Source organism: Eumetopias jubatus, unplaced genomic scaffold (assembly GCF_037043125.1).
Source record: "Eumetopias jubatus isolate StellerSeaLion01/CBP00866 unplaced genomic scaffold, mEumJub1_p1.0 scaffold_4, whole genome shotgun sequence".
Lineage (NCBI taxonomy): Eukaryota > Metazoa > Chordata > Mammalia > Carnivora > Otariidae > Eumetopias > Eumetopias jubatus.
Genome location: NW_028274810.1, coordinates 145,652,479 through 145,676,837, shown reverse-complemented (window position 1 = coordinate 145,676,837; position 24,359 = coordinate 145,652,479). Strand labels below are relative to the sequence as shown.

General features: G+C 37.4%; 1 protein-coding gene across 1 annotated transcript in view; it reads right to left on the bottom strand.

Annotated features, from left to right (window-relative positions):
* STK3 (serine/threonine kinase 3) overlaps window positions 1-24,359 on the bottom strand; it is a 267,876-nt gene that overhangs the window by 63,200 nt on the left and 180,317 nt on the right. The window contains exons 9-10 of the mRNA XM_028113356.2: window positions 14,818-15,007; window positions 224-399 (exon numbers count right to left, since the gene is read on the bottom strand). Of these exons, the coding sequence (XP_027969157.1) occupies window positions 224-399; window positions 14,818-15,007 (366 nt within the window). The remainder of the gene's footprint in view (window positions 1-223; window positions 400-14,817; window positions 15,008-24,359) is intronic.

The window sequence follows — 24,359 nt, the reverse complement described above, 5'->3', positions numbered from 1 at the left end:
TCTCTAAATTTGGGCTCTGATATAAGCAATTATTTACATTTCTCTGCAGGTGCCTGTCTACAAGCAAACTACAGTTTCTCCGCTCCTCTACCCACACACATAGCTCTGTGCTGAATATTAATACACAGTCTAAATTTTACAAAGACACACAAACTGTGCTGCTCAATGTGATGGTAAAATGAAGAAGGATAAAACACAAATGGAAGAATTAAAATGTACTTACAAAGTCAAAGTCTCCATCTTGAGGAACTTTCCAGTTATCAGGAAAAACATTTTTGGACATAGGGAAGGGTTCATGCATGTTCTGATTACAGTTGTCGTGACTCTTATTCTTGAAATCCTGTTTATCAAAGTAGTCCATGAAAGACGGTCTTTGTACTTGTGGTGAAGTTGCATTTCCTTAGGTAAACAAAGAACACAGGGGGGTATAAATTTTTATACTTAAAGAAGTATGGCTCTTACTGAAGTATGAAGTTTTTTTTTATTCAGCAATATAATACATTTGCACTGGTCAGATTCAAGGCCAATACTGTCAATTTAGTGAAGAACAAAGTAAAATGAAATAATGAAAAAACAAAAATAGCCAGGCCACATAAAAATTCAACTAATGATCAGGCAGAGATCTACAATATTCTTAGATTGGAGAAACACTTCAGAATTTTGGCAAAAATTATAATTTTATTAAAAAATCATTTCAAGTATATTTGAAATTTGTCAAACGAAGTAAAATTTTAAAACCTGTTTAGTTGTAAATATGTAAGCTTGCATTGTTATTGTCATTGTGCACCACTATAAACTAAAGAAGTTATAAGGACTTACCCAGGTTTATCTTAAATGTCTTCCCTCTGGTCTTTATAGCTGATTCCACCTCATCCTGGACTCCCCTCGTTTCACGTTTATTTCTGACTCTTAACTCCCAGACCTTGCTTCTAAGTTCTATTTCTAGAGTTCTGCCATATTTAAGTCAGAAAACCAATTTTTTTATTTCTAAAGCTCACTTCTAAGTTCTATCTCTAACTTTCCTGCTGCTTACTATTGGACACCTCATCTGAGGTGAGTTATTGTTACCTCAAACCTCTCAGTTCTAAAGCCAAAGCTAAGTTCTAAAGCTCAATGTCCATAAGGTTCATCCATGGTGTAGCATGTGTTAGAATTCCTTTCCTTTTTAAGCTAAATAATATTCCATTGTATGTATATGTCACATTTTGTTTATCCATATATCTGGCAATGAATACCTGAGTTGCTTCCATCTTTTGACTATCGTGAATAACGCTGCAATGAACATCGGTTGTATAAAGAGCTCGAGACCCTGCTGATTATATGTTTTTAAGGTAACTATTCTTTTAAGTTAACCAAGTTTTTCTCTATACATCTGCAGATCTTTATTTATAAGCAAGTGATGTTATTTTTTAATACCTACCCAGAGGCCTTTTTCGTTTTCTCACTGGTGTTTTGATGGTTGAACATAATCCCTGATCAATCAAGTGAGTCATTACGATACAATGTAAGCAAACAAGAATAATTATTAGTTAAAAGTAGTGTTTCCTTTTTATTTTTAGCCTATGAATTATGTCTTTTATATATTTTTTTGAGTTCACCTTTTCATTAAACTATAGGTTCCCTAATGTAGGAACCCAAATCCTTTACCCAAATAATTTCACAAATAACTACGATCATCAACAAGTGTTTTTGATTATCCACCCAGATGTTCAACATCGATGGCATGAGGAAGAGCTAATGAGATGGTATGTGGCTTTTCAACATCATTACTTTTGAATTAGTAGAGGCTGCTAGTATTTCTTTACCAGCAACTGTCTATTGGCAATAATAAATTTGAGAAATTGTGACTACTACAATTTTTAGAATGATCTGTCCCAGTAAAGTCAGAAGGAATCTGATACTCAGAATATGCATGTGTTAGTGGAAAAAAAAAAGAAACAAAAAACTGTTTATCTAAAGACTCATTCTTGAGGGGAGGAGGGTGGGGGGATGGGTTAGCTTGGTGATGGGTATTAGAGAGGGCACGTATTGAATGGAACACTGGGTGTTATACTCAAACAATGAATCATGGCACACTACATCAAAAACTAATGATGTAATATATGGTGATTAACATAACATAATAAAATTAAATTAAAAAAAAAAAGACATCCTCCAATTAGAGCTGCTCAGGCTTTAGAAGGCTTGAAAATAAGTGTGACAAGACATCTGGGACCCAAATGGTACTCCCTGAAAAGATACTGAGGCATTCCATCAAAATTAGGATAGTATAAAACATCAATATGCACAGTAAACTTTCAGGACTTAGAACATTCTCGCATCTCAAATACAAAATCCATGAAAAAAGAACTCCTTAGGGACAGTGTATCAAGATAACAGCCAAAGCTGCCTTTAGATTCCCTGTCGGAGCAGACTTTAGTGGTATGTTAAAAATGAACAAAATACAGGAGAAAATGTATATTTTAATGATCAACACATGTAATATAAAGATTTTGTGTTTATGATACTTTATCTTCAACTTTCCTCCCTAAAAATCTCCTTCTGTTAAAAAAAGAAATTGGTTAATCCGACAAGGTTAAATCACTGACATTTGGATGGGACATATACATTCCATTAACATTTTCAACAGATTTTAAGAACCCTCAATTCATCTCTGGGTCTTATCATTATAAGACATCTTTCGAATTGAAATTTGGTTCCTATGGCAACCTTTTATTCCAAAATAAATCCAGGAATTTCATCTCAATTATTCTCCACCTGTGCCCTTTGTATGAGGAAAAAAAAAGAAAATATTACAAGTGTAGCTCAGTAAATTTTCTATAAAATAACTGAGTAAATCAAACGATTGAGGGAAGAAAGATACTCCCTCAAATAAAACCTTTCTTTGCTCAGTATTCTTTTCTTTTTTTCCTTTAGGAGTAATTTTATAACAGGATTATTTATTTGTGTTGTAAGTTCTTATTTTAACCAGCTTGTCTTAGGATGGGTTACATGTACAAAGATCTCAAAACTTTGACATTTGGTACAAGAGAGGGTTTTCAATGTTTATATAGTAAAATCAGAATCAGAGTAAAAATGGGTTCATTGGGAACTAATTCCTGGGAAAGTAAGAAATCCATGAGGATCACAATTACTAGCTGCATTTGACAAATATAGAGAACTTTTCATTGAAGCAAACTTCTAGATAGCATTCTTTAAAAAATAAATTTCGCACATGGAGGTGCTTTGAGAAAAACAAAACAAAACAAAAGCATATTACAACACCATGAATCCACCGAGGAAAACAGCTCTCCCTGACCCCTGCTCCTCCCGGCTTCCTCCACCAGGCCAGGCTCACACTGCTCTTCGTCCCTTTCCTTCCAGTCAACACTGGCTTCATCAAAGAGGCTGCAGCCAGCCTTCCTTGTTTTCTTCTCACCTAGGAGGTACGAAACTCTTCCTCCCAGAATCTTCACCAGTGTCCTGGTGCTGCACTGTAATAGTCCAGAATCTTCGGATATACCAGTGACTCTTAATTCAGACCTCTGTATCCGAGTAAATACAAGATTAATCTTTTCTTATTGGAAACTAATATTTAAAGAGTAGCTATTCTAATAGGGCCTACATTTTAAGAGCAGCAACATGCACAAGAAAGGGGAGGAGAAAAACAAAATCTCCAAAGTTGCTCTTCCAGTACAGAGAATAAAGTGGGGGAAAACTTTAGTCATTATAAAAACCTTCACAACAAAAAGTAAGATGGGCTTGGTAGGTACTTCCTTTAGAGACGCAGAGTAAGGAAAAAGGATAAAGCCAGACAGTATTCTTGCCTGCAATGAGTCAGAAGAGTAAAAGCATGGTCAGAAATGAGTAGTGAGTAGTGACTATAAAAAGGGAAGAGACAGTCCGAAGAAAAAAAACCACTAAGAAATTTCATCCCGGGAATCTACACTTACATCCCAACAGTCCTTGCTGGTCCTGTGTCTTAATCAGGAGCTTCTATCATGAGACATATGAGCCAGCAATAGTGTCCCAGGGTCTCAAAGTGAAAAATCTGCCTACCTAATATCTACAGACTCCCCTTCTTTGAGGAGAGGAATGGCCAGGTAACACAATTCTGGCCAATGACGCTAAAGAAGAGGGTTTCTGGGAAAACTTTCTATTTTCTTGTTATGGGTTCTACCCCACCCTGTTTCTTCTTGCTCTTCCCTCCTGCCTGGATGCCTGGAATGTAGACTTGATGGCTGAAGATTTAGCAGTTATTCTGTAAGCAGGAGGACAAGGGAAGAGTAATACCTCAAAGACAGTGTCACAGAAACAATCTGTAATGACAGCATGAAGTCACTCTACCAACGCAGGACATTCTGTTTTTGGATTTCTTACTAAATGAGAAAAGAAATTAATCCTATTTTGTTAAAATCACTATTATTTGGGTTTTGGGTACATAGAGCCAACTTCAGTCCCTAACTGATACTTTTCTATTCCCAAGTGAAGGACATAGGAACTGGTAGGAGCAGCAAGGAACTGGTAGGAGCAGCAATCTTCAGTTTCATGACAGGAACCCACCCCAATTTGAAACCTGAAATCTACTATTCTACACAGTGGTTTAATTTTCACCACGTTTCAGATACACCATAATTTTAAGTGTCTTTTACAGGCTGGCCTAAAAACCTATGGTAAAATGCCTGTTGGGTTCCACACTCAAAATTTTGGAAACTAACCTGTTCCTAAGTTAGAAATAAACATTCCCATAGAGAGTTAACAAAAGTCTAAAAACCAACTTAAGTAAAAGAAGGCAGTCTATTCCATTAGATTTTTCTTTTTGGATGACTTTATAACAAGATATGCTGATACATAATTTTTTACTCAAATGTACGTGCTTATAGTTCCAAATATTTTCCATTATTTAAGACAGTATTAACATTTAGAACTTATCTTTGTTATATGTAAAGAAAATTTTAAAAACAACTTTTGAAAATTTCTAAGGACAAAAATAGGTTAGGTTTGTTTTAAAAGTTATGTGGTGGGGGGCAGCTGTAATTGCCTAGTAATGTTTAACTACACAATGTCAAACACATGCCCACGGCATGCAACAGAGTCTCCATGGAGATGCATGTTCACAGAATTGTGGGACAGACAGGATGATGTTTCTGACTTACAACTTATTTTTTAAAAAAGGAAAAAAAAAATAGTACGTCCTTCAACAGGAGTGAGGCACAAAGTGTCGAGGTTGTAAGCTCTGTCTTACGTGATTATGGTTGCTATGGCAAATACTTTTTTTAAACACAGAAAGAATAGTCACATTAAATTGACAACAATTTCTCCAGTTGCAGCTGAATTCTGACCCTAGCTTATAAAAATATGTTTTTATTTTAATAATAAACTTAATGTTCCAAATGACCTCGTTCCTTAATTTTGGCCCCAATTCCTTCAACTACTTGCTGTGGAACTAAAAATTCTGCAGCAATAAAGAATAAAATAATCACCACTCAATCCCTTTGTGCATGTGAAATTTTAAGGAAAAAAATTGTTTTCCTTCTCCTTCACACATTCCCCAGAACATGTGCAAGGAAACTAAATTGTGTAAATATAATACCTGGAGCAAATATGCCAGTCTACCCACAATTAGTCATTAACTTTCTTAATTTGCACATGTCTTCTAAACAGGTAAAATGCCTTCATGGAAATTTAAATATAGAAAGGAATTTCTAAAATACTTTAACAAAATGTAATTTGTTTAATTTTTAATTTTTTAACATGATTATGACAAAGACACTTAAGTATAGGGAATGAAACAACAATTAATCACAACTTTAGCATAAGATATTTCGACATCAAAGGGATTTATGAATATTACCTAATTTGTTCTTCTAAAAATATTTTAAGATGTGGGTGTTCCACCTGATTAATGATCCTGGAAATCTGTCCTTTAATTTGTTGCCAAGAGTATGGTGAATACATATAAAAACCAGGATGTTAATACAGAAGCTACTGACATCAGCTTTTTCTTAACTTCATCAGACTATTTTAAAACAAAGGAGGATACAAACAACATGGAGAAGATCCAGAGGCTGTTCATAAAAAAGATTAAAAGCTTAGAAAATAATACCCGCACAAAGGTTAAAGGGACTGAAATTGTTCAGCCAGAATAAGTCTGCAGATACAATTTAATAAGTATCCAAGTGTATATGAAGGGTTCTTCCACAGAAAAGAGTGACCAGCTGTTTTCCATCTTCAGTGAGGGCAGAATAAAGGGAAACAGACAGATTGAAGCCCAAGGATTTTAGTTAAATAAAAGGGATGATTTCCTGTATGAGTAATGACCATTGTAATGGCCACTGTGTGTCTATGGAAACCCTTTCTTCAGAGGCCTTTACAAGAAAGATTTTCATTTGTACAAGGAAGACTCCTATTTACATGCTTGTGCTTTTGCTAGTAAAAGAGGTATCCTATGACCAAAATACCTACACAAACAGTTCCAAACCACTGTAGCCACACATTAGCTGGATATTTTGTACCTCTGTAAAGGAAAACCAAGGGCTGCTAACTACCCAGTATTATCATGGGTATTTGCACCCAGCTGCAAGTGGGAGCTGTAGTTTACTGTTGTCACCTTTATTGTTATGTCATGTGCTAGATCAATCTTAACAGTTAAAGATGCATGCGGCATCAGTTAAAGACGCATACAGAAGTTTTTCATGAAAGAATGGTAAGATCTCTGATGTGGGAATGGGATTTCGCCTACACACTCTGGTTAATTGTTTCTTCGCAATCAAATTCCATCCTTAGCAATTTACTCCTTTGGCCCAAAGCTCTGTAATTTGGGGGGGGAACTCATGAACATAAAACATTATTAATCATTTTATAACTACATATCTGATACTTTCCTAAAATAGGTTTGGGGAGGAAGAAGGAAGGAAAGAAACTGAACCAGGGCTTGGAGAGAAGATGTCACTAAGCAAAGAATGGGACATGGAAGTTGTTGGTCAGAGCAAATGGTCTCTCACTTAAAATTTCATCCAGGGACATTAGATGAATGAGGGAACAGGAATACCCAATGGTCAGTCTCCCCTTCTTGGTATCTCTCTTAAACCCTTTCTTTTAAAATCAATCTAGAACCTATTTCCAGGATAAACTCCTAAAAATCTGAAGCAGAACCTAATTTTTTTTCTCTTAGTAATTAAATGAAACTACATAAATGTACTCTCCAAAATGAAACAATAAACTGTGATATATTTTAAAAGTCACTATTACAGGTATATGAAAAGAAGACATTTTAAAAATACATATTCAATTACAATTACTTAACCCAATATTTAATCATTGATAAAAAAAAGATAAACAGGTTGTGAAAGGTTAATATAAATAAACAATGTAAAACCTAAACATGACCAGTTATTCCTCTACCTGCTCTTTTTTTTTTTTTTCTTTTTTAAGTAGACTCCACATCCAATGTGGAGCCCAATGCAGGGCTCGAACTCACCACCCTGAGACCAAGACCTGAGCTGAGCTCAAGAGTCAGACGCTTAATGGACTGAGCCACCCAGGCGCCCCTCCTCTACCCATTCTTAATACAACATGGCCTCCGTTTTACTTTACCATCTGGCTCACTCTCTGCTGAATATGCTCCACTGTGTCTCCACCCTTCCTAAATACTCCAGGTAAGTTCTAGGCCCTGAGAGCCGAGTGAAGCTGCTTATTTCCTCCTTCTAAAAAATGGTTATCAGTCCTAGCCGCACCTCAGAAGTACTTGTACCGTTTTGCTATTTTGATATTTTGGGGTTTTTTTTTTGTTTTGTTTATTTTATTATGTTATGTTAATCACCATACATTACATCATTAGTTTTTGATGTAGTGCTCCATGATTCACTGTTTGGGTGTAACACCCAGTGCTCCATTCAGTACGTGCCCTCTTTAATACCCATCACCAGGCTGACCCATCCCCCACCCCCTCCCCTCTAGAACCCTCAGTTTGTTTCTCAGAGTCCATAGTCTCTCATGGTTCGTCTCCCCCTTTGATTTCCCCCCTTCATTTTTCCCTTCCTACTATCTTTTTTTTTTTAACATATAATGTATTATTTGTTTCAGAGGTACACGTCTGTGATTCAACAGTCCTACACAATTCACAGCGCTCACCATAGCACATATGTTTTATTGTTTAGAGATGCCCAGGCCTTACTCTGGTCTGCAGAACCCGCATCTCTGAGGGGCTACTGTTATGAAGGACACTTGTGAGGTTAGTTACACAGATGCACAAGCAGGATTTATCTTGTAAATCAAGCCCACTGCTCCGGCCTGTGGAGATCTCTGAGGATCCTGATCGTGTCTTAAAATGTATTTTTATTTTGCTCCACTTCACGTCATTTGCAATTCTAACAGACTTTCATTCTATAGCTTCATCCAAGTTTCTGTAAAAAATGTTGAGCCTAGCCAGGGCTGAGGCCTAAGCCCTAGAGCATCAATGAGAAATCTTCTCGTTGACAATTTATGATTTAACACTATGGTTGACTGAAATCTAGCAATCGCCCCATTGCCTCCAGAGAGCTAAACACCGCATTTCCCAGAACTCCCTGCACCTTATCCTGAATAATGCACTTTCTCATGAGTGGGAAAGCAAGAGGTGAGGCAGAGGCCGTGAGCCTCTGGCAAGCGTGGTTACGAAGCTGTGAGGGTCTGAGAGCAGCATGCCAGCATCCAGTCACCAGCCTCCCAGGTGCAGGAGCACTGGTAGCGTTCACGTCCCAGAAGAGCAACAGGGACTGAGCTCAGTCTGTAGTACTGAACTCCAGAGGCCAATGGCAGCCTCTGGATTCACTGCCTTCCTGACGAGAGCAGTCGAGGTTCCAGGCGGGGTCACTTCTGGGATGTAGGAGTCATTCCTGGAGGCCTGGTCTACACAGCCCTCTCCTCCAACCTTTCCACTGATTTTGTTAATATTCACATCTCTGACTTAAATCTCTTTATGTTTAAAACCACCTAGAGCAGTTTCTGTGTCCTCCAATCAACCCTGACTGATACAAGCCTATTTAGGTATAACTGTTCAACCCTCATAGCAGGACTATCACCTACTTCATACTACACAGTGTCTACAAGGATCTCTTCAGAGACCTTGTCAAATACCTTTCCAAACTCCTAAAACACAATATTGAAACCCAGCACTTCCTCTGACCTAGAAGCTTAGCAATGCTGTCTAAAAAAGGAAATAATATTATTCTGAGATGATTTGGTCCCAGCAACCTATGTGGAGTTATAATGATCCAGGTCTCCTTTGCTAAAGGATTCAAAGATGTTTTAGACTCCTGCCCAAGAGGGATGTCAAGTTCACCAGCCCCTGAGTAATGATATGATTTGGGGGCCAAACCTGGGTCTATTGACTGGTTCCACCGCTTACTTGCTGTGAGACCTTGGACGAATCGCTTCACATTGCCGAGTCTCAGTTTTCTTAGGGGCAAATGGTAGTAACAATGCTACTCTACAGGTTCCTTGTGGGGGGTCAGTGAGATCATGTATGCAAAGTCCTAAACACAATGTTGGCCCATGCCAGACCCCCCATTGATGACAACTCTAATTTGAGAAATCCACACATTTTTTTCTGAAAATAAAAAAAAATAATAATAAAATTCAAATTTACTCTTCCATGCTTCTGTGGTACTTTTTACCACCTTTCTCAAAGAGACATCAAATTTCACAAACAATGTAATATAGTTCTCCCACTTGCAAGTTATCTCAACACATATTACTGATCAGACTCCTACTTAGGAGATATCTTATCAGCTGCGTGCTCCCTCACCATTTCCTCATCTTGCCGTTCAAATTACTCACATTTATGTCTGTGCTACCCTGTTCATTTTGGAGGTCATTATTCTCTATAGCATCCCCTCTGGCTATCTTACTGAATAACTAGAGATGGAGCAAGGTCTTGCAGGAGGCAGGGGAAGGTGGGAGCAAGAGCTTACCTTGGGAAGGAAAAGGACAGAGCCACTGAGCACAACGGCTCAACATGTGCAGTCCCAGGAAGACCAGGCCTCCCTCACTGTGCAGGAAGCAAGGCCGGGCTCTCCAGATGCTCCAGCTTTCCAAGCTGTTGGAAGGCCAAACTGACAGGCTGAGCAGATGGAGATTATACCTTACTGATGACCTACTCTGCTAAGTGCCGAATTTACCTAAATTAATCCACACTCACACACATACACACAAAAAACAGAGAAACAAATACACATCACTGAAGCTCAGAAAAGATGAACACAATTAAATGTGGTCTGACTTTAAATCCCACGGTCTTTTCACTACACCGCATCATCTGGTCAGAAAATATTTAATGAACTTTTACTATTGTGCTGGATATCGCATTAAGCATTGGGAATACAGTGGGGAGTAAACAGATAATCACAGAGAAACAAGCAATGAGAACACAGTGTGACAACCGCTATTCAGAGTAACAGCATGAAGTGAGGTGGCAGCCTGTGGGAGGGACAACCCCTTAAATGAGCCGAAGAGGATGAATATGAATTAGCCAAGGAATCAGCAATCCAAACGGAGGGACTGGGCAGAACAAAAGCCTAAAGGCATGAAAGAGCATTTTAAGAGCTGAGGAGCTGGAAAAAGGCTGGACAGGGAACAGTGAACCATGAAAATGGAAAGGTGAGCAGACACCAGAGTGTCCACTGATTTTTAACCCACGCTGGGCTTTAAGAGCAGCGGGGAGTCGCTGGAGAGCCATAAGTAGAAGAGAGATATGTTGAATCTGTGAGGAGTGCAGGGACCAAGAATGGAGGCAGGGGTTAGGAAACCTTTCACGTGAGAGACTATGAGGATCTACACTACAGAAATGCAAGCAGAGACGGTAGGGAGAGGACAGAGATATTCAGGAGGCGGAACTCATGAGATGAGGTTCATTCAGTGAGGGGTGAGGAAGAAAAAGAAGTTAAGGATGGCCTAATTTTTCTATCTTATACCAAAGTCTATGTCTAAAACACCTATATAGCTTTTCTATGTTCTCATGTGACATTGTTTAATTTTTTTCTCTATGAAGCAGAAAGCAAGGTTATCTATTGAAACTGAGAGGAGAAGTGGCAGGAAGAAATTTCATGAAGGTCTAAAATAGCCACTTTGTAGGAGAAAGAGCTGAAGGAGAGAAACATAGGCCTCTAGGAAAGTTCTGAGGGCCCAAGTGGTTATCCTCATCTGTACAGATCTGAGATTGCTTCCATCAGCACGCAGCAGCCCTGGTGAAGATGCACAGAAGATGGACAAACAGACTGACCCACAGTCACATTTTGCCAGGAGGGAAAAAGAAAGAGAATAGGGCAGAGAAGTTAAGGATATGAATGAGGGAGTGGCTAAAGCCAAGAAGCATAATCTCTAACCTGGCTGGAGAGTGTGGCTCTTCCTCAGATACCAAAAGAGACAGCTTCTCCTCCCGGCAACTAGAGCTACCAATCCAGCCCCACCTCTGTAAGACCAGAAAGTTCCACCACAGAAAACAGAACTGTGTAGATCTAAGCTGAACAAGGTAAAAGACCCCGATCTTCTCTTTGCTGAAACAACCACTTTCCCAGAGCTACTTCCAAAGAAACAATCTCATTATCTCAGAAATGTGATGAGAATGGATTCTTGACCTTCCTCATCCACTCCTTCAGGATGCAAAGTCCCAAATGTTAATTTCCTTAATGACAACTAACCTGCTTATACCTACTGTCAAACATGCATAATTCCAACTGGATAAAAGCACAATATATAAGGATGGAGAGAGCCATCTGACTCTGGTGCCAGAGTGTAAAAGACCTGGGTTGCCAGGCAGAAGCCTGGACATCCCCTGGGCTCTGAGGAGGCCCCAGGGAGATGTGAGTGGGGTCAGTGGGAAAGGGGGGGTGAAAGTGATGCCATCGCTGAAAACAGGTTTCAAGAGTTCTTCTGGAGACATGCCCTTATACCCACTTTTTTAAAAAACATCAAACTTTATTTTTTTAAGATTTTATTTATCTATCTGACAGAGAGAGAGATAGCGAGACAGGTAACATAAGCAGGGGGAGTGGGAGAGGGAGAAGCAGGCTTCCCGCCGAGCAGGGAGCCCGATACGGAGCTTGATCCCAGGACCCTGGGATCATGACCTGAGCTAAAGGCAGATGCTTACCGACTGAGCCACCCAGGCGCCCTCAAAACAGTTCAAATTTTAAATATTTTTTGTCACTTTTCTCTACTTCCCTTCAAAAGATCTTTTAATAACTTTGCTTCTGATTCCAGGCTCCTGGGATAGAGCCCTGCATGGGGCTCTCTGCTCAGCGGGGAGCCTGCTTCTCCCTCTCCCTCTCCCTCCTGCTCTGCCTACTTATGCTCTCTCTGTCAAATAAATAAATAAAACTTAAAAAAAAGTAACTTGTTTCCTAGAGTCATATCACCACACTTTTTAGAAGGAAAACAGGTCCATAATTTCTAGCTTCATGAATAAAGGTATAAAAGAATATGCAAACATAATTTAAACTGACAAGAATATGATAACTCATTTGAGACTCCAATGGAAAAGGTTATGGAAATCAGGATTCTCAGCACACAATATAACATTGTAGAGATTTTAGAAAATTAAAAATAATATGTTGCTATAATTTTGGGGGGGGACAAAAATGCTAGAGACATATTAGAAAATGGGGCTTTGGTATGACATAACCAGAGAACTCATACCAACTAATCTAAGAAGTTTTAAAGAAGATTTAGATCATGAAAAAAAAAACAACTAAAACTAATTATGTGGTTTCAGGGTAAGTAAGTTCTGCCTCAATAACTTCTTTATATTCTTTACTATTGCTATACTACAGTACGAATAACCCTGCGGGTTACACTAACATCACTTGATTAGATTCTGGGGAACACGTAAGTCCCACATTACAGAATGATGTCTAAATTGCAGACACTTAAAATACATGGAAAGTTGGCTCATGGGATTTAAAATTTGCTAAAGCACATAAACAAATGCAAGTATATAAGCCACTATCTGCTCAACCTAAAAAGGAGCTTTCAGTAAAATCTCTGTGGGGCCCAAAAATATCATATTTAGGGCATAAAATTGTAACATATATTGAATGATTTCTGTGGCTGTCAAAGCTAAAACTCACTACAAAAAATATGTGGAAATCTGTACTGTAATTTTAAAGTATGATGTCTGATAAATCGTCATCACATACCACTTCCTTGAAATATAATCCAACACGAATTAGATTGTATAAAAACTTGTTTTTAATAACCACTGATTATATGTTGACATTCAACTATGTGACTGCATAGAAAAAGTTGTTTATATAGTTTTGTAGGGAGATCAGTAGCTCTCTAGAAGATATGACAAAGCACTCAATGGTCCTCTAACTGGTCTGCTAAGAATGAGAGTTTCACTAAAAGAATTTTATCATCTGTGGAAAAGTGATGCTACATGCTAATAGGTAATATGTTGTAAACTGTCTTATCATAGGGTCTTTTTGATCTACAGGGCACGTAACTTGTACCCTAGCACTAGCTGGCTTTGGAGGCTCCAAGACCATCCGATACCATTGGGTAAGCCTGTTCTGGATGCAGAATGCCTACTGTAGTCAGAAGCCTAGCTAGGAATACACGTTTCAGGTTGCTTTCCAGGGTAAAGGCTCAGGAGACTCACAGTTGTGGGAGATTAAAAATAAATTCATATCCCTTTCCCAGTTCCCACCCAGGTATAACCCTATGGCAATCTGCTTGCATTTTGTGCTTCATGACCCTACCTTTCAAAGTCTACAACCATAATGTGCTGTAGGTACTAGGGAATGTGAAGAAAGCAAGAGCAGTGAACAAATGGCTTGAAGCCATGAGGTAAGACTTACTAAGCAGCCTCATGGGGGGAGTAGCAAGAAGAAAACAGAAATGTCACAGAGGAAACTGCTTCCTATTTTCACTTTATAATAGAAGCAAATCCCTGAATATTTATAACTTTCTAGGCTGTATAATGCAAGAAATCATGTATTACTGCTTTTGTGCCACTTAGAAGCAGTGCCGTGTAGTGGAGAACAGCCTAGTGTGTAGACTTTGACACTGACCACACGTGACTAGGGTAGTAGGGGGAAGAGGAAGGTCAGTAGGTATCCAAAGGTAATTAATCTGCTTTTGCCTCTAACTGTGAAATCACAATGTCCTACCTTGTTAACTGCAATCTTAAAAAAGTTATACATACACAAAAAGAAATGCTAGTCTCTGAAAGTATCTCTCTCTTCATCCCTCTGTAAGCAACAGAGATCAGAGAGAATGTCTCAGTCATCATTTTAGCCCTCTCAGCACACCTGGCACAGTGCCTCACAAACGACAAGTGGTAGTAAATATGCACTGAACTGAATTTTCTCCAGGAGTATCCCTGTCTCTTGATTCTTCTTTCTAGTGTTTCTTCTTTTCCCAAGCAAGCCCTTGTTTCTTCTCTTGGCTTGCACCCCCCTGTCATCTGTGGCTTAACTGATAATTTAGACAACATAAAATAATATTATGTTGTATTTATTGGAACAGAGTTTTATGTTCACTTTTTTATTGGAAAAGTAAATGTTAGGAATGCTATCTTTTTATCTCTAAAATACTTTACAAATTAAATTAAGTTACGGGTTAGCATCTTTTAACAGAAAAAAGCTCCATAACCCTAAGTTAGAGATGTGCTGCTTTCTGCTATACTAAAATTTTTTTAAAAATTTATTTATGCCATACTTTTTTAACTGTTAAATAATGCCCAGAAACAAAATTTTCCACAACTGGCTATAAAAAGTAAGACAGAACTATCCTGGTTTCAACAGAAGTGTATTTTTAAAATAGAAAATTAATATTCAACAGGAAAAAGCCACATACTTTTCATAGTTCCATCTTCTTCTTCATCTTCACTGTTTATAACCATGGTCCCCAGGTCAGATTCTAACATCGTGCTATTATGTTCAATCATGGTCTGGGCCCCTTCACTCATTGTGCTTGTGGCCTTCATTGTGCCCACACTCTCTGAGCTAGTCTTCACCATGGTGTGGGAATCCAGCTCATCTTCATCCTGCAAGCAAAAATACTGTAATGAAGGAAGACTTTTCTGAGACAGCTGGATTTCTTCATTCTATACAACATGACAAGCATATTCTACTTTTTTAATTGAAGTATATATGACACACAATGGTACACCAGTTTCAAGCGTACAACATAGTGATCCAACATCTCTTTATATTATGTTATGCTCACCACAAGTGTAGCTACCATCTGTCACCATACAACACTATTACAATACCGTTGGCTATACTGTCTATGTTATACCTTTCATCTCATGACTTATTTATTCCACAACTGAAAACCTCTAGCTCCCACTCCCTTTCACCCATTTTGCCCATCCCCCTCTTAATATTATTTATATAAACATTTTATAATTTAATAAAAACATTTTACTTTTAATAATGAAAAATACTATTATAAGTACTAATTTTAATATAAAGACACACATACAAATGTTATAAGAGCCAAAATTATCCAAAATAACCTAGTTTTAAGTATTAAAGCTCAAGCAACAGAAATTGATGAAATAGAAGGCTGCTAGTTGTTTTTTAAAATGAGGATTAACAATCAAGAAATGGGCAGAAGACATGAACAGACATTTCTCCAAAGAAGACATACAAATGGCTAACAGACACATGAAAAAATGCTCCACATCACTTGGCATCAGGGAAATACAAATCAAAACCACAATGAAATACCACCGCACACCAGCCAGAATGGCTAAAATTAACCACCCAGGAAACGACAGATGTTGGTGAGGATGCGGAGAAAGGGGAACCCTCTTACATTGTTGGTGGGAACACAAGCTGGTGCAGCCACTCTGGAAAACAGAAGGGAAACTCCTCAAAAAGTTGAAAATAGAATTACCTTACCACCCAGCAAGTGCACTGCTAAGGATTTACCCCAAAGATACAAATGTAGTGATCTGAAGGGGCACGTGCACCCCAATGTTTATAGCAGCAATGCTCACAATAGCCAAACTATGGAAAGAGCCTACATGTCCACTGACAGATGAATGGATAAAAAAGAAGTGGTGTGTATATATATATATATATATACACACACACACACATATACATATATATGATGGAATACTACTCATCCATCAAAAAAAATGAAATCTTGCCATTTTCAACAATGTGGATGGAACTAGAGGGTATTATGCTAAGCGAAATAAGTTAATCAGAGAAAGACAATTACCATATGATCTCACTCATATGTGGAATTTAAGAAAACAAAACAGACGATCATAGGGGAAGGGAGGGAAAAATAAAACAAGATGAAACCAGAGAGGGAGACAAACCATAAGAGACTCTTAATCATAGGAAACAAACTGAGGCTTGCTGGAGGGGAGGGGGTAACTGGGTGATGGACATTAAGGAAGGTACATGATGTAATGAGCACTGGGTGTTATATAAGACTGATGAATCACTGAACTCTACCTCTGAAACTAATAATACATTATATGTTAATTAACAGAATTTAAATTAAAAAATAAAGTAAGAATTAAGATAGGTAAATTATCAAATGCAAAATAGAGAATATGGTAACAAGACAAATACAAGAGAGCACATTAAAGACAGAATATGTTGGCACTATTCCAACAGCCTTAACATTTACATAACTTTGTACAAATGCCATTGGCTTTTTTGTTAAAATTATGATAAATATATATAACATAAAATTTACCATTTTAATAATTTTTAAATGTATAGCTCTGTGGCATTAAGTACATTCACAGTATTAATGCAGTCAGCACCAACATCCATTTCCAGAACTTTTTCATTATCCCAAACAGAAACTCTGTGCCCATTAAAAAATAACTCTCCATTCCTCCCTTCTCCCAATCTCTGGTAACCTCTTTTCTGCTTTCTGTTATGATGAATTTGTCTATTGTAGATACCTCACATTAGTAGAAGCAACCAATATATGGTCTTTGTGTCTGGCCTATTTCACTTAGCATAATGTCTTAAAGGTTCATCCATGTTGTAGCATGTGTCAGAATTTCATTTAAGACTGAATGATATTCCATTACATACACACACACACACATTTGTTTACCCATTCATTTGTTGATGAACACTAGCTTGTTTACACCTTTTGGCTATTATGAATAATGCTGCTATGAACACTGGTGTACAAGTATTTGGGTCCCTGTTCTCAATTCTTAAGAGTCCATGCCTAGAAGTGTAATTCTGTACCATATGGTAATTCTTTTTTAATTTCTTGAGAAACCACCAAGGTGTTTTCTACAGTTGCTACCCCATTTTATGCTCCCGCCAACAGTGCACAGAGTTCCATTTTCTCCACATCTTCACTGACACTTGTTCTTTTCTGTTTTTTTGATGGCAGCCATCCTAGTGGATATGTGGTATCTCACTGTGGTTTGATGTGCACATCCCTAATGAGTAGTGAAGCTGAGCATCTATCCATGTGCTTAACTGACCATTCGTGTATTTTCTTTGGGGAAATGTTTATTCATGTCCTTTGCCCATTTTGGATATAGGTTGTTTTTTGTTGTTGAGTTGCAGGAGATCATTATATATTCTGGATATTAATCCCTGAGCAGATAGATGATCTGCAAATATTTCTCCCCATTTTGTAGATTGTCTTTTCACTCTTTTGATGGTTCCTTTGATGCACAAAAGTTTTTAATTTTGATGAAGTTGAATTTATCTATTTTCTTTTGTTGCCTGTGTATCTTAAGTTGCCTTTTATTGCTTTTGTTATCATATCCTAGCCATTAGTTTTTAAATGTAAATTCACAGAAGGATCAAATCAGTAATAGAAGTATGAACAAAAAATTGCTCTTTAGAATGTTCTTCAAAGATAAACTGAAATAGGGCCAAAAAATAAACTAACAAATTCTGTTTGAGAGACCAAACAATCTGTTATTTGGAAAAACTTGATCATGCGGTGAAATTCATTTATATCTATTCCACTTTAAGTAGAAACAAACAAGCAAAACCTAATTCTGACAGAGGTCAAATACAAATACAGAGAACAGGAACATCCATGTTGTTCTCAGCTGTTTGATAGCCTTTCCTCTTCCTAAATCGCATGATAAATTCAGCAGTATCTCTTAAAGTCTTTTGTGCTTCTTTCATGAGTCTCTTGCAGAAAACTTCTTCATTCTTATGCTTTCACTATCTAACATGTTGAAGACTCCCAAATCCTGAAATTTTCCTGACTTTATTTACTACTTAAATGCTTAATGATGTTTAAAACTTGAGATTCCCAAATCAGGTTATCATTTCATCCATCTCTTTAGTCTCTCCTGTCTGCAGCCATCCCCAAAAACAACTACTATAAAGCACAGAAATCTTCATTAGCTACCTGAGAGTAAAAAGTCAACAGGTCCTCTTAGGTTTAGTCTTTCCTTGATTCCCCATATTCAGTCAGTCAGCAAGTTCTTTTTCAGAAATCTCTCTCTCAGCTCCATCTCTTCTTTTCTATTCCTACTGCTACCGAGTAAATTCCTGATTACCTCATACTTGGGTGAATACAGGAAAAGCGCCCTGACTAAACAGTCTCTCCCACCCTGACTTCTAAAATCAGATATTAGTTCAGCGGCGCCTGGGTGGCTCAGATCGTTAAGCGTCTGCCTTCGGCTCAGGTCATGATCTCAGGGTCCTGGGATCGAGCTCCCTGCTCGGCGGGGAGCCTGCTTCTCCCTCTCCCTCTACTGTGCCCCCTGCTTGTATTCTCTCATTCTGTCAAATAAATAAATAAAACCTTTAAAAACAATAAATAAAATCAGATATTAGTTCAAATCCTGGCTCAAATCACTTAATAGATATAAGACCTTTAGGCAAGCTATTTAAACTCTCTAGATTTTAGTTTCTTTCATTAGAGTTATGATTAAATGAGAAAAGACATGCAAAATGCCTACATATTACTAGGAACAAAGTAGTTTCACACCTTCTTCAAAGTCCATATACCATACCAAGCTTTCTTGAATATTATAGTAGCATAATATCCTACTGAAATCTCTAACGACCACAGTTCTTGCCTGCATTAAAAGCTAAATATTTCTGCCTAGATTTTAATGTATCTTATTTTATCTGGCTAATCCTATTTTCCCATTGTTCACATATCCTCCAATTTAGTCAGGCTGACCTTAACTGAGTCTTTAGCTGCTATAAAGCCATGTCACACTATGTCATTAAGACTTCCTCTTTATGTCTTCTTCTCTACGCAGAATGCTCTTTCCTCTCTATCCCCATTTTAACTAAATGGTATAGTCCCAGATCAAGTATCTGTTACCTTCATGGCTACTTCAGTCTTTATTAATTACCCCTTTTCCAAACTTCTATAGACTTTCTAATGTGCATCATACACTCCTGCATTTAAATTTATGATCTCATACTGTGAATAACTCTTGTCAAATCTTTTATAAATGTAAGTATCTTATAGACAAGAATGCCTTACAGTACCTCTGACTCTACTCAGGTGTTGCATTTGGTAGTCCGTATACAGTAAGCATTCATTATATATTTACTTATTCACACAACTATAAAATCATGAACCTGTAATAATTCAACACCTCATTTTATATCTGAAAAAAATGAGGCTCATAGAAAGTAAGAGACTTCCCCCAAGGACACATACCTATTTAAAAGCAAAGCTGGAAGACATTAGTTCTTATATTTCTTAGTCCGTCACTCCACTAAATGCATGTACCTTACTTATATTTAAATTTTGATCTACTTGAATGCTTAAGCTAGAGATACAAGCTTACAATTTTAACAGCTTATATCACCAGCTCCTATTCCCAAAGGGTCTTATACAAATTATTTGGTCCATCCTGGGCGCCTGGGTGGCTCAGATGGTTAAGCGTCTGCCTTCGGCTCAGGTCATGATCCCAGGGTCCTGGGATCGAGTCCCGCATCGGGCTCCCTGCTCCTTGGGAGCCTGCTTCTCCCTCTGCTTCTCTCTCTCTCTCCCTCTCTCTCTGTCTCTCATGAATAAATAAATAAAATCTTTAAAAAAAAAAACAAATTATTTGGTCCATCCTAGTGAAACCCGCCATCTTATTTATACTATTAAAAACAGCTATTAAAAGTATTAAAAAGGGGCGCCTGGGTGGCTCAGTCAGCTAAGCGGCTGCCTTCGGCTCAGGTCATGATCCCAGGGTCCTGGGATCGGGCCCCGCATCGGGCTCCCTGCTCAGCGGGAAGCCTGCTTCTCCCTCTCCCTGCCGCTCTCTATCTCTCTGTCAAGTAAATAAATAAAATCCTTTAAAAATATTTTTTAAAGTATTTAAAAATATAAGCTATATATACACACATATATATATAAAACTATTAAAAACTATTTAAAAAACAGCCTCTGCACAGTTTTCACAGTTTCTACTCTTGCCCACTTTAGTCCCCCAAACAATAGGCAGATTGATTCTTTCAAAAGATAAATCAATCACATCATGTTACTCTCCTGCTCAAAACCCTGCATTTGGCTTCCTATCACACTTAGAATAAAATCCAAAATCTTTCTCAGCCAAATGTGATCTGGCTCAGTAATATCTGCCAGGCCTATCTCCTATCACATTCCTTCTCACTCACCAAGTCCCAGCAATGCTGGCCTCCCCTTGGCTGTTTCTTGAGCATTCTAAGCATGGTCCTCCTCTAGCCTTTAAATTGGCTGATCTCTCAACCTGGAATGCTCTTCCACAAGACAGCTTTATCCTTTACTTAACTCAAGTCTCTGCTTAGATGTCACCACCTTAGTGAGACTTTTTCTGACCAAGTTAAAATCGAAGTCTCCATCAATCTTTTATCCTTCTGTACTCATCATAGCCTGTACCTGGCCTTCTCTACCACTAGAATAGTTTGATGAAGGCAGAGGCTTCTTTTTCACTATCAACCCCCAACACTTTGAACACCTGGCACATAATAGGTACTTATTAAAAATTTATTTAATGAATGGATCCATTTATATTTTCACTTATTAATTCATTCAATAAACATTTATTGTAAATTTATAATATGTCAAGGAGTAGACCAGGCATTGGAGATACAAAGATAAATAAGAAACAGTTTTGCTCCATTTTGGTTTTTTAAGGAGCTTAGTGTCTAACAGAAACCGACATGTGAACAATAAATTCCAAGGCAATTTGTTAAGTACTATGAGAAAAGTATTGGCAAAGTACAATGGGAGTACCAAGAATAGAGCCTCTAACTCTGCCTATAACAAATGAAGAAAGCCTCAGAGAGGAAGCTGCCCTTTGGGTGAGTGCTTTATATTACAGCTTCTTTCTTTAACAGAACTACACTCAGCTTCTCGGCTCAGATACACCAAAACTGAATCAGGTGCCATATTCTGTACTGTCATAGCACCTCATGCTTATGCCATTCATATGCTTACTACATAATACTGCAATTGTCTATACACTTGACTTGTCCAAATCTCCCATTAGATTCCAAAATCTGTAAGGGCAGTAACCAAATCTTAACAGTTATATTCCTGGTATCCAGTACAAAGCCTGTTCTTAGTACATAAGCTATTAAACTAATGTTAAAGCCCTTATTATGAGGTAGTGCCAAAGCACAGAACTAAAGGACGATGTTATGTAAGGTTCTAGAGCAGAATTTTATTTAAACTAATGTATTATTTTAAAATATAGAATGGCTATTGAAGAAAGGTGGAGAGGGAAAATAATGCTATCAACTAGAATTATTAGTTGGTCATTTTTCTAATAATCATAAAAGCAGTTACCAGTGAGTTAGAAGCACTATGCTAATAAGGACTTTTTGTAGGATATTCCCATTTAATCCTCTTATTAATCCTGGGAGATATATTTTTTTAAGATTTTATTTATTTATTTGACAGAGAAAGACACAGCGAGAGAGGGAACACAAGCAGGGGGAGTGGGAGAGGGAGAAGCAGGCTTCCCGCTGAGCAGGGAGCCCGATGTGGGGCTCAATCCCAGGATCCTGGGATTTTGACCTGAGCCGAAGGCAGACACTCCACAACTGAGCCACCCAGGCACCCCAATCCTGTGAGATATTATTAACTCTACTGTGCAGACGATGAATCTGAAGTTCAAATGAGTTTAATAATTTGTCTGAGGTCATACCACAAATAAGTAGAGGAGTAAGGATTCTAACTAGGTCATTCTGATTCTAAAGCCCAAGATCTAACTTCCAATTTTATAAGGCTTTGAAATTATTTACAGCATTTCTCAAGTTTGGCTGAATTTATATTACAGGTTAGCAGGAGCATGTTTCATTTTGCTAAGTTAAGAGAAAGAAACTGACATACACATATATAAACTGATTTGTACTTAGTCCAAAAGCTTAAAAAAAACAAACAAACTGGAATTTACTCTTTCCAGTAGACTCCACTGAGAAGGAAGGGAAAAAGTTGATTTTCTATAAAAAAATTGAATAGAACAGAACTGAATAGAAAAAAAATTTCTATTAAAAATTGACTGCTAGTTTAGTATCTTATTTTATCATGGTGGCAACCAGTTTAATTCCCAAAACACAAACCTATTTTTATATGTGTGAGTCATTTGTCTCTTATCCTTGTAAGATTCAATGCTATGACAATTAAACTTAACAAGAAACATTCCATTTGGTTGGTGTGAAACAATACTTTTAGTCCTCCTATATGCCATATGAGAGTTGAATCTACAAGGGGATAATGAGGGTTGCACCTCTGGATTCACACAATTGGCTCAGGCATTCTATAAAGTTATAAAAACATTGAACCAAGTTTGGAAGGGATTGCTTTTATGGCATATTATTTTCACTTACATAGTCACTTTGCTAAAGGATGCTAATCTAATTTACAAATTGGCAGAAAAAAATAGCAATGCAAAAAACAGAGGACTCAATTCAGTAATGAAAGGTGGCACCCAAAGAGTAATTAATAAAGCACAAATAGAATGAGAACTAGTTTATATGAAATTTGAAGACTCGAACACTAATAACTTGTTGATGGTGGCAAAAACTTTTCAGCAACACTTTTTACTCTAAAAAAATCATTAACTCTGAAATTATTCTTGATATCTTAGATCACTACTAAAATTTCATTTGGTACTTCTAGCACTTTTACAATAAAAGTTATTTAAAATGTTCTTCCAAAGTTATACTTCATTTATACACACTCTGTTATTCCTCACAAAAGAAAAGCAGAAGAAAAACATGTTGATACTTTATAGAAAAAGGTCTGTGGAACAGATGCTTCTCCACTGTAGAAAGGAGCCAATTTCAGTAAGGAATACAATAGCATTTCAATCAGTGGTCATCATGTGCCAGGAATGCAAAACACAGTACTGATGATAATCCAGGTTATGAATCATAAAATCCACATGGAATACAAATATTTGAAAACATTATTAGGAAATCCTACTCCATTGCAAAGACAGATTTATGCTATAACAGTCCGAGAAATAATCAGACTTTGCATTAGGTGTCTTCACACATGTAATATCTACTACCTTAAAGGATTTTCTAAATACTCATCTACTCTTTGACTGATTTTAAAGTTATTTACACACTTTAGAAAGCCATTATTGTTGATGTAGACAAAAGCTGTTGCTATTTGTACATAAGTTTTATAACTAACCTACATTATTTGTTACTGAAGGCATTATTTTTTTCATTTGTTTCTAATACTGATTTTCCCAACATTAAATCAAATTAGAGAAAATTTAAAAAAAAGAAAGCATTTGCTATTTTTAACAATGAGATAGACTATTTCTTAAATAGGTGTCCTTCTAATTGAAAATATTCTAATTACTTCTCTTCTTGAAATATTAAGTACGTCTTTATTGCTAGTATAATTACACAACAGCACATAAACAGCATATAGCAGTGATCTTAATGGTTTTGATTCAACTAAACAATTGAGTATGCATTCTGCTACAGCATAAAAAATTTATTTTTATTTTTTTTCCAAAACTATTTTTTAAAGAAAAAAGTGAATGTATAAGATATGTAAGTGAACCAATTATCCAAAAAGCTGCAATATTATAGTGGTCTGGATATCTTTCAAACCTCTTAGAGGTGCAAATCAGGGATGACACTGAAATAGCAAACAACATAACAAACATACTCTAAATGCATAACTGAGCTTTTAAGATATTAAAGGGAATCCACACAGGCCCCAAAGAGAGCTGGGAAACAGTAAGAATAAGCTAAATCTGGCCTTAAGGGCTGCCTTAGGGGCATAAGATGATGGGGGTGGGGTGGTGATGGGTATCTATTTTCGTGGATAAAGGGGGATAAGCGACAAGTCTTTGGGTTCTCTCCAAAGTGGAACTAAAACCCCCACATAAAGTTGGGGTTTTTGAAGGTCTACATCCTCAGTGAAAGGGTGAACAAGAAAAAATGTACTGACAGGCAAAGAAGGATGAC